General features: G+C 38.6%; 1 protein-coding gene across 1 annotated transcript in view; it reads right to left on the bottom strand.

Annotated features, from left to right (window-relative positions):
- Positions 1-12,057, bottom strand: part of LOC126090436 (ubiquitin carboxyl-terminal hydrolase 30) — a 109,964-nt gene extending 97,907 nt beyond the window's left edge. Inside the window, exon 1 of the mRNA XM_049906986.1 lies at positions 11,801-12,057. Coding sequence (XP_049762943.1) covers positions 11,801-11,903 — 103 coding nt within the window. The 5' untranslated portion in view covers positions 11,904-12,057. The remainder of the gene's footprint in view (positions 1-11,800) is intronic.
- Positions 12,058-12,333: the final 276 nt, after the last annotated feature.

Here is a 12,333-nt window from a genome sequence, read left to right as displayed (position 1 = left end):
CTCATCCTCCCTTCGTTTCCGTCCTCCCTCTACTGCCTGTCGACGAATCGCGCGGTGTTTGTGGGGAACGATAGGTTTACGATGGGTTGGGGAGGTGAGGGGCGAAGGGAAAGCAGCGTCAGTTTCCTGCAGTGCTGACACTATTACCCGTGACTATTTGTGCAGTTAAACTTCGCGTCTACGGATAGCCTACCGTTGGCAGCGCTTGCAGACAAACGAATATTAAACATACAAACGAAGCACACCCAGCCAACATGAAAATAAAAGGTTTGTTAATAACACTGAAAGAGGGATTTTACCTGAAATCGTACCAATGGCTACAGGTGACAGTTTACATTTTGAATCTGGAGGGTTATTATTCTCAACAAAAATAAAATATACAGGAAAACTTCTGGATAATTACTTAACGTAGGTATATAGACTTTGTGACAGTGGTAAACATACTCATTCTATTTTTGATTAAATTTTAAAAGGAACATAAAATTGGACTGCATTTCAGTCTATGAATACATCAAATAATGTTTCATTTGGCAAATAAAGACTTTTCTGGGCGCTTCATGAGAAAATGTCGAGCAAGATTAAATGTAATACCTTCTTTATATGTGACAGGCTTCTCTGTTTATCTTTCCTTTGTCCCCTTCGACCATGCTCTATTTAACTCAGACGCTGTAAGAGCGTAAAACGTTGCATGCACATTACTGCATAGTTCGGCCATCTGTTGGTAAAATTATGAAGTATTACGAGCTTTATTGTAAGAGTGAGGCGAGGCAAGTGTAGCCGCAGCTGAGCGGCGAACTGGGCAACTTCGCCAAGCTCCCGCACTTCATGAATAAACTACTTCATTTGAATGCTGCACGGCAAAGAGTGAAATGAATGAAGTAGTTCACGGGAATGAACGAGTTCGACCCATCTCTACTCGCGACGGTTGTCTGCTCCCATAACCCATTAATGCCAAATTTGCAGCAATGTCCTAATGGATATGTTCATTGTATGTCCCATATTGATTTCTGCTGTGATTTCATACAGTGTTGATTATCTGTTAGCACTGACAACTCTGCGCAAACACCACTGCTCTCGGTCGTTAAGTGAAGGCCATCGGCCACTGTGTTGTCCATGGTGAGAGGTAATGCCTGAAATTTGGTTTTTTCTTGGCAGTGTTGATCTCAGAATATTGAATTCCCTAATGATTTCCAAAATTGAATGTCCCACACATCTAGCTCCAACTACCATTCCACATTCAAAATCTCTTAATTACCATTGTGCGGCCATAGTAATGTCAGAAACCTTTTCACATGAATCATCTGAGTACATATGACAGTTTCACCAATGCATTGCCTGTTTACATATTGTATACATGTTACTACCATCATTTCTATATGCACATATAGCTATCCCAAGATTTTTGTCACTCCACTGTATGCCATGGTTGTTGACTTCAACTGTCTTCAATGGTTTGCTTCCCTATCTTCCATTACAACCTTCCACAGTGCTGTGTGTGGTAGTTGACTGTTAAGCTGTCATGCTACACAAGCCTTTCTTGCTACACAAACCTATCTTGAAATTGGATTGATGATATTATCCAGGATTTGAAATGTTATCTTGTAATGCCGTACCTCCTTGACGTCTTCAATGCCACATTAGTTGCTATGATCTGGCATCAACTACAGCTGCATACAGTGCAGGCAAAGAGTGTGTTCTGGCATGCTTTCTTCACCACAGGAATTGAGGGATTCATGTATTTCATTCAAAGTCTCCATTTTACAAAACTTCGTGCCAGATTAAAACTGTGTGACAGACCAAGACTTGAACTTGGGACCTTTGCCTTTCGCAGGCAAGTGCTCTACTGACTGAGTTACCCAAGTGCGACTCACGACCCGTCCTCACAGCTTCAATTCCGTCAGTACCTCGTCTCCTACCTTCCAAACCAGGAGACAAGGTACTGGCAGAACTGAAGCTGTGAGGATGGGTCATGGGTCATGCTTGGGTATCACAGTTGGTGGAGCACTTGCCTGCAAAAGGCAAAGGCTCCGAGTTCAAGTATCGGTCTGGCACACAGTTTTAATCTGCCAGGGAGTTTCGTATCAGTGCACACTCTGCTGCAGAGTGAAATTTCATTCTGGAAACATCTTCATTTCACCTTGGGAAAGAATCTGTATGTGCACCTCGCCGTCTGGACATCATCCTGTCACTTCTTTCATAGGAAGAGGATCTGATCACAAATTTCCTATGTGGTTGTGGTCCATACTCCTATTATATTCTACTTGTGATAGTATTCCTCTCTCTTCTAAAGCAGATCATCACTTTCTTTTGTATCTGTAGAGTGAATGAAAATATTTCAGATATGTCTTAACTACGTGGAATCAAAACCTCTCATAACTTGAAGAAGTATTCCGTATTGCACTCTGACTGCCGCTGTGGCCAAGCGGTTCTAGGCGCTTCAGTCTGGAACCACACAACTGCTAGTCACAGGGCCTCAGGCATGGATGTGTGTGATGTCCTTAGCTTAGTTAAGTTTAAGTAGTTCTAAGTTCTAGGGGACTGATGACTTCAGATGTTAAGTCCCATAGTACTCAGAGCCATTTGAATCATTTGAACCGTATTGCACTCTGTTAATTTCCCATGCTGGGGTTATGAGCAGAAGTCTGTGCACACAAATGCTAGCACAATGTTTCATTAACATGGTTAGGATAGTGTCACAACATATCCTTATTGTTCAGACATGTAGTCTTTAATCATAACTGTCTAGATCCTGCCCCCCCCCCCCCCCCCCAAACAGTCTCTCTTGCTCACTTCTTCAATGTGTGCACTACAATTGTGTATCCTGGTGGTTCTAAGATAATTGTGTTTAGCCAGCTTCATTAACACGTTATTTGCAGCTCCTTAGTCAGTCAGTCACCTTTTCTAGATTTATTAGTTCTACACCAAAAACTTTAGGAGCATTTAAGTTTCCCAGTAAAAGAAAACATAGTGTTAGTTGATCCACTAGGTCCATATGTTTGAAAGGAGACAAATATTGCACAAGGTGTCATCTGCAGCATCTGGATTTGGACTGCAACTTCCTCTGATGTAATGCTGAGAAATAATTGCTCACTGAAGGTGTCTGAGCATACTAAAATTCAGACCCTTTGAGACACACTTTGTATTGACACAGTTTTGTAATAAACATGAGTGATCAGGACGTTCATTTTCTAAAAAATATTGTTTCTTGAGTAGCATTGCATACTGATGAGTAGATAGCCATCACCCATCCAATGTTGGAAAAGTATCCTTCACAGCTCTATTAAATTATCATCACATGTGACGCTGACAGTGATGCTAAGAGAATGGCAGGATGGGTTACTTTCATCTTCCTTTCTTGTTACATCTTTGATGGAAGTACCATGTCTGTATTCATGTATTCAACTTTACATTAGGTGGGATCCACATCAGCCAAAGATACCAGATCAGTTTTTGCTTTTCATTTCTTCACCTTGTCCCTCTTATTTGCTTGGGTCTCCCTGTTTTAATTTCAATGACAGGGAATGATTTAAGCTACTCTATGGCCTGGTGCTCAATGTCAGCTATTGGCTGATATCAGGTTGTAGGCCTCCTGTTTCCTGAGGAGTAAACACTTGACGATATCATTTTACCAACTGATTCTGAACAAAGCCATTTCCTCTCCAGCTGCATCAGAGGAATGAAGTTCTTCGATATGAGTGGAACAGGGGCTGTCATAATGATAGGATGCAATTGTTCATACTGTTCCCTGGTGTCACAGTATTATAAAGCAATCAATCTTCTTCTTTCTCTCTCTATTTTTCTATTCTCCATACTTCTGCTCCATATAATAACACTTGTCTGACAATAATTTTATATATTCTTATTATGGTTGCCACTGACAGAAATTTGGATGATGATAATTTGTTAAGTGAATGTGACACACTGCTGGCTGCTTTGATCCTCACTTCAATTTCTTGTTACTCATAATTTCTGTTGTTTGCAGCATCCCCAGATAATTCAACTCATCTTTTTCTTCAAACAAGTGGTTATCAATCTGCAGAGTTTTCTGATTTTTGTTTTGTAATTTCTTTGTACCCTCAAGAATTTTGTTTTATTGTCATTTCTCTATAATCCAATTTCCCTCTTTTTTTTTAACAGCATTCTTGCCAGAACTTTCAGGTTATCTAGATTTTCAGAAATTAATGCCACATCTTCTGCAAAGGGAAATACATTCATTTACATTCTGATGCAAACTCCCTCTTCTGCTTTGCCTGCTGTGCCCAGTGTTTGCTATATTATTATATTGAACAAAATTGGTTATATTCCATCTCTGTCTAAATCCTGTTTATATGTTGACAGTCATGGGATATTCTTGTTCTGTTTTTACTATCCCTTTAGAGCCTTCCAATGCAATTTTCAAACAATTTCTAATCTTCTTCAGTATTCCAAACTTCATTTTCTCCCACAAATTTTCCCTGTTTATTTTATCATGGGCTTTCTTAAAATCAACAAAGAATATCACCATTACTTTTTTGTATTCCCAACATTTTGTTATAGCTTTTTTAGTACAAATATCTGATCACTGCTTGATCGATTATACGTAAGACCCACTTATTTTTCAAATATTAGCCCTTTTAAATGTTATGTAATGGAAGAGGAAGGGGGAAGAAAGGAAAAGAAAGAGAAGGAACTAATGATATCAGCTGCATCATAACTTTGTGCAGAGACAGCTGAGGATTCAAATCAGGGATCTCCTGCCTACTAGGCAGTAGTGTTAACCACTACACCGTCTGGATACAGTGTTTATCGCAAATGCGCAGACTATCTCAGCATGCTCCACTGCTGAACTACATTCCCACCTAGCACCAGCTATCCGCAGTCCCTGCCCATGTCCTAATTTTAGACTCCCACTGGAGGTCGAATGAAATGTTCATCTGCAATGAATGTTGTGGACTCATTGGCCACTGAGGCAAATAAATTATATGAATGCTAGGTGTCTGTTCTTTCTGATACGTACCAAGGAAAAGACACCACACATTCACATAACCTTTTAAATGTGGTTCCAATCTTTTCCAGAGAATCTTGGCAAATATGATAGGGGGGGGGGGGGGGGGGGCTAGTCTAATCAATGAGAAGCCTCTATAATTTATGCGTTCTCGTTTATTGACCTTTCTATGAACTGGTTCTATGATAATTTCTTTCCACTTAGCTGGTATTCGAGACCTCACAAACTTTAAATCTCTCATTATTGAGGGCTTTATAGTTTAATGTTGCACTGGTAAATCATGACCTTAAGCTTTTCTGATACTGCACTTCCTGCAAACACTATGATAAAGGTACCAAAATCATGACCTTAACATTTCTTGATATCTCCTCCCAACAAAAGGAGAAAGGTACCAGAACCTATTCCATTTCCTTTTAGATCTCTCTAGATGTGGCAGGTAAACTGGACTTCTTATGACTAACTGCCTAACATACTTCTACATGACAAATTTGGACATCAGATCCCTCTTGGGCTGCATTGAATACGAAAATCAATCATGTTTATCCCATAATAAGAGACCTGTAGAAGCACTCGGGTCAACGCTGTGACTGCTATGAGTATAGGTCTGCTGAGGTTTAGTATTGCTACTGTGTATCACTATCCCCTTCAGCAGCCATCAGGTTAATGTACAGTGGGAAGGGTTGCTGGGAGTTCAATTTTATGGTCTGTGACAGAATACATATGGGGAGTAGAAGACTCAGAGGTCTCAGGAATTACTTCAAGCAATGAGGAACACCCACTTAGTTTCATGGCCACCCCTTGAAATACAAAGTTGGGTAAATAAACAATAACTAGGACCTTAAAACACTAACTGCTTCTACTATTTTTTGTTTAGGGTAAATAAATTGCAGAGCTTTGGGATTCAAAAATGAGTCAGTGGAGTTGGAAGAGGAGTTTAAGATCAAAGATTATTTGGGTTACGTCAAGTACAACGATAATATCAAGACCAAACAGAATTAAAATCAAGATGAGTTTTATTGCAGTAAAACACAGTATAGAGGAAATTTGGGTATAGACTTCACTGCAAAATCAGAAAATCAACAATAATATTACAGATACAAGACTCATTTGAAAAACAAAGAGAAGATACTCCAGGGAAACCATTCACCCCTACACACCAATGAAGAGTAACACACACACACACACACACACACACACACACACACACACACACACACACACAAAATCCCACTGCAATGTAATAGCAGAAGAAAAAGAAAAACTGCAGAATGTTTCTTCCCTCAAAATTATGGGTATGGTACCAGAAATGATGGAGACCATATACTAACAGCATTTGCCAAACACATTCATTCAGAATAAAAAGATACAGTGGTCAAATTAAATGCTGAGTATCACTGAAATTTTAATACTGAACATTGCAGTCCAGAAATTAGTTATGATATCAACACAATGGTTTATTTGTAATGTGATTTTAATTGAAACAGTCCATGTTTCTATCGTGAGGGAGCAGTACATGCAGTCTATGGCAACCATGTCATCTGTAAACATTGAAATACCTGTGCTGCGTGTCATTATGAGAGCTGTGTTGGTTCAGGATGATTTGGACAGCAATACATACAGTCAGAGGCTCCGTATAGTCACCCTAACAGAGCATGGAATGAGACTGTTGGGCATTGCAGTGAATGTTGCTGTGAGTCAAAGTGAAGTCTGTAGAAATCGGAAGAAGTTTCTAATGACAGGATCAGTTGAGGATCATCACAGACGTGGCCACAGAAGAAAAATGACAGTTGTCCAGGACCAATATCTGTACATAACAATAGGCAGAAGCCCTCAACACAATGCTAAATGTCTCCAGCTACAGTTCCAAACAACTACAGGAGTGCAGTTGTCAACACAAACAATACAAAATAGGCTCTATCAGCAGGGATTACATGCCAGAAGACCTCTCAAAGCTCCTCCTCTGATTCATTTTTGGAGAGGGGCTTGTATTGCATGAATGAAACCACTCTCTGTGGACTAGGCAGCAGTGGAACACAATGCTCTCTTTCTGATGAGAACCATATCAGGCTTTAAAATGTGTTTAGCTTATTTTTTCTTTTATTACAACTATAGCTCACAGAAGAAAATCAGTTTTGTTTCCTATTATGTCCACTACTGTTAAAAGAGCATGTGACAGTTTCAGGCAAACTGGGATATAATACAACAAGCTAAATAACACACAACTACTTGTAAATGACTTTAAGAGGATGTGAGAAGATAAAATGAAAACATGGCAAGAGAAGCAACTGAAAACAATAAAATTATGATGAAAACATGGAATCCTTACAATTCATATAGAATGAGGGGTTAAAGTCTAGATCAGGGCCAGTGGCAGTCATGGTGGTGTTCCCCAACTGCTTATAGGATGGCAATGTGTTGGTTTTGCATACCAATGGGATGCTACTTTCATGTAACCAATGAGAAGTGAGGAACAAAGCAATATTTCTAGCGCCAAATTGAAATAATTTTATTGTTCACTGTTTATTTGTGGTTTTCTTCAGATTTTTTTTTCAACTACAGCTATGAATTCCATTAATTGGAATGCTCAGTGATTTGGTGATCTATGGTGAAGTAGTATATCACATGGTTTAATTGATGATGATGATGATTGGTTTGTGGGGCACTCAACTGCGATGTTATCAGCACCTGTACAAATTCCCAACTTTTGCTCAGTCCAATCTCGCCACTTTCATGAATGACGATGAAATGATGAGGACAACACAAACACCCAGTCATCTCGAGGCAGGTGAAAATCCCTGACCCCACAGGGAATCGAACTCGGTGGTTTAATTGTGAAATAACAAAAATCTATTAAGTGTGATGACGAAATGATCTAAAAATGTCAAAGGTTACAATCAATAGCATAGTGTCTAAGTACAGCAAAGGCTGCCATTTTTCATATGTTGTATCTAGAAGAAGTGCTGGTTTGTTGGAAGCAATTAAAAATTGGCACAGTTCTGCAGTTTACATATTTGTGTGTTTGTATGTGCAGATTTAAGTTTATATCCTTTGAAATGGACATGGCTAAGCACACTGCTGATGACTGTAGACAATTTTTAAGAGATATTCATGTAGAAGTGTGCTGTAGGTGTACAAATTTTCTGGATATAATTAAAGATAACATTTTGCCAGACAACAATAATTTCACACTGTTTCTTTTTTTAATATAAGTGCCTGAGAGATGAAGGTCTTCAGTACCTCAAAGTCAACCACAAATTTACTTTTACGGATGCCATGACAGGTGCTCATACCAATATCACAGAGGGCATATGGGCTGCTATCAGTCAGTCACTGCATGTCACAAGGCAGTGCTAGGCATTTTTTGATACCTACTGATTGAATTGGTGTGGAGAAAGCAGAACCGAAATGAATCAGATAATTTTTTTTTTCTCTCTCTCTCTTTTCTGAGAGTTGCTGCCTTAGTTTACAATTCACATGACTAAAATTTCTTCCAGATTCATTTTTGCTTTTTTTTATTCACAATTCTTATTCCTACAACAAGCAGCAGTTCTATTAATAATATTGGTTTCCACAAATATCTAACAGTTTTTCCCAATTATGATACTATTATGAGGTTGTCGTCACACTGGAACGTGGCAGTTTGGTTGTGAGTTGGCAAGCCTAACAAACTAGAAAACTGAAGAACCTAGCTGTGGTGAAAGACTGTTCTTAGCCTAACCTGATGTCTATGTTTGGCTGGACTGCGTCAGTTTGGTTGTGAGTTGGTGAAGCCAATAATTCCGAAAGCTAAAAACCTACTTATGTTTAAAGACTGAGCTGTGGCTTAACCCAAGGTCTAGGTCAGGTTGGAATGTTACAGTGAAAGTCAACAATTTTTGTTGGCACAAATATTTCATAGTTTTTTTTCTGAACATGTCACGAATTATAAGGATGTAGTTAGGTTAAAACCTAAGAACATAGCATACATTGCTGTCAGTGAAAGCAACAGCAATTAAATTAATGATCTTGTTTGTCACAAACATTTATCTCTTTCTTCCAAATGTATTACAGTTTACGAGGTTGTGGTATACCAAGATGAGGAAGCTATAATATCCGTAAGTCTTTTGCTTCCAAACACATTACCAAGTGGGACAGTGCAACTGTCAGCCCACTGGACTCGCATTCAGGAGGATAAACCACCTAAGGTAAATGTCAAGATAGTTCCTTCGAAGGGCACCGCCACTTTTCTTCTCCATACTTCCCTAACCTGAGCTTGTGCTCTGTCTCTAATTACCTCACTGTTGATGGGATGTTAAACACTAATCTCCTCCTCCTACTCCTCCACACACATTGTCTGTCAGCTGCTCTATCAACAACACCATAGAACCAGCAGCTGACACACACTTTTTTTGTTCCTATCATCCCTCATGGTGAGGGCTGACACAATGCTGCACAAAACATATAAGTGCACCATTGGTCCTAATAGAGACTTTTACAAAATGAGGCAACGAGTGAAATGTAAATAATTTAAGGATTAAAGGTAAAAACACACAGAATAGCAGAGGTGGTGAGCCATCAAACGGCTCATAAACAGTATTGAGAACTCTGTAGCAACATTGTTACACCTACTCCTTAAATTATCTTTGATAGAATGCCAATTAATACATTAGCTATGTCCGTGCTGATGCTGCTGAAATGTTCGCCTCTTGTGCTGATAAACGTCAACAACAAATGGAAGACCTTTATAGAGCTGGATTGAAAGTATGCCTGAAAATAAATTGTAATGAGCCTAAAATTACTCATCATCAACAATCAGATCTAGTACAAATTAACAATGACATCACAGAATCAGTTGCTGTTATTTTGTATTTAAAATGGTTGAGGGAACAACTTAAGACAGAGCAAATTAAATGAATACAAGAGTAAAAATAGCCTGAAGAGCATTTGATAAACAAAGTACAGTTTTCAAAAAGATTCAATTGTCTTGGAAACAGAGAAGTATCAGTCACTGTATTTTACAATAATGACGTATTGACAATTAGTGTGACAACTATTTAAAAAAAAAAAAAAGAAACATTTTCAATCAATGATATATACGTCCAACCATTTGGCTGTATACATCATTTACTGAAAGTTTATTAATGGTTGCTGCTGTCAGCCATATTTAAAATTGTGCAAAAAATTTAGAGTAGTGCTGTGGAGATTGGAGAAATGCATTTGGAGATTACTGGCAAAAACATGAAAGCAAAAGAATGATCAGGAAACAGAGTGAACTGGAAGGTATTGTTACTACAGTACAATAATAAAAATGAAATGAAGGTTGGTACAACATGTAGTCAGGTCAATGGATGCTGGATTCCAAAAGATAAAAAAGTCTGAGGACACGATGGTGAAAGATGGTTAGATGACAGTAGAAACATACGGTAGCAACATGGACGCATGTATTTAATGACTGTAATGCACACAAAAGTCTACAGGAGGTCACTATCTAGCAGTGAATATCAAATTCCTAGTGCTGTTGTTGATGAATTGATGTGGTTAAAACATGTAGGCCGAGATAAACTCAATAATCAAGTCTGGCTGGAACCCTAAAAATGTTATGTGATGATTCCATTATGGCCTGTGTGAAATCTTTCATTCAGACTGTGCTTAGGTGTGCAACAAGATGAATATACAGTATTCTGGAACTGGAAATTATGTATGTACTGTGAAATGAGCACATGTATGTAACTGAAAGGAGCAGATGAACTTTTACATTTTTATACTCTTTAGATGAAATCTTTCTCCTACAGACTTGTCTGCGCATTGCGACCAACAATAAGCAGTTTCATATCAATTTATCTACTAATTCACTGGATTTGAAACCAGTAGGTAGGTCAAATAGGAAATCTATGTAGCCTCTGGTTCTTCTTGTACATGTTGTATACCTTTACAATTCGGTGGTAGTTCCTAGCACTTGGGCCTCATACAGTTTTCATACGTTTTTGCCCATGAAAGTCACAACACCAAAATTCTGTATGACTATCAAGATATCAAAACTGAAATTGCTTCCTAATGATCACTATACAAAGTGCAATTTCTATACCTCACTCATTTTCATTATATAATCAATATACGCGACTTCGGAGTACTAATGCGCTGCACCCAAATCTATAACGTAGCCTAATCAATTATAAAGGAGTCGAGTATCCTATTTCAGGTCGTCAGGATACCTCGTGTCAGTTTATGCATAATCTATGCTTACACCATTTTCCTTCGACTGTGGTCATCATAATCACGAAAGTAGCCCCGAAAATTACAAACTCTGAATCATTAATAAATAACAGAGTCTACGGCTAGTATCGCTTGTACTACCCACTTCTTTCCATGTCAGGCTACGTACGGCAACTTCTGTCCGAATCATTAACGCTTGTATTGTGCCGGCAGCTTAAAGTAGTAATAACGCGAAATATTGATACGAACTCCCGCATTACATGTCTCAAACACCACTGAGACTTGTTTATTAGCCTATTTTATTTATCGCTGGTTTTTTCTGTAGCGCACAACGAAATTTAAACAGTGCATATTACGAACTCGTTGTTCCTTCATGCCGTATGATTACAGGTGTTGTTCGATTACAGGTTTATTAGATCGTATCAGAAAGATTTTCTACTCTACACCAAAACTGTGCACCTTTACCATGCTCCTAATAGTTATTTGTAAGGTATAGACGTAGATACAATTTCAGTAAGTTAACTACGTGTTGTCTGCCCCCTTATATAATAACTGAATCAGATTTTAACAAATAAACAAGATCACAAAAAAATGATGGCAAATTAACAATTATCCATCCTGTACCTCTCCTCCGCCTAGGGCGTGTTGTAGGTCCAAAAAGGATGAAAGCCCCAACAACTATCACTAATCCTAGTCCAGATATCAGTATTACTTTCTCAGTATCCATTAGCACGTAACATTAAGGAAACTAGATATTCAAACATGCATTTCATCGCAAAAAATTGTAGTGTCAGTGGATGACGAACTAAAATACATTAATTTTCCTTTCAGCAGACACATCTTATTTATATAAACACAAACACACTAACAAGCCTCCAAAGAGTACACACAGATAGTACACACTTCAGTGTACGCATCAGTGTTGATAGACACGGAAATCGATGAATCGCCAGGAGACTCGATAGTTATGATGATAATGGTGACGATGACGTCCCATACCCTAAGGAGTGTAGGGGAAGATGCGTGAGACCCGTACCGCCGACTAGCGATGATGATCAAGATGACACAAAAATGGTTAAATCAGCGCAGTAATCATCGAATTGGTCTTGGAATCACAAATGTTCATCAGTACACTCATTACCGCCTATGCGAAATCC

The sequence above is a fragment of the Schistocerca cancellata genome, chromosome 1, assembly GCF_023864275.1.
Source record: "Schistocerca cancellata isolate TAMUIC-IGC-003103 chromosome 1, iqSchCanc2.1, whole genome shotgun sequence".
In the NCBI taxonomy this organism is placed as follows: domain Eukaryota; kingdom Metazoa; phylum Arthropoda; class Insecta; order Orthoptera; family Acrididae; genus Schistocerca; species Schistocerca cancellata.
This window is presented reverse-complemented; position numbering and strand designations above follow the sequence as displayed.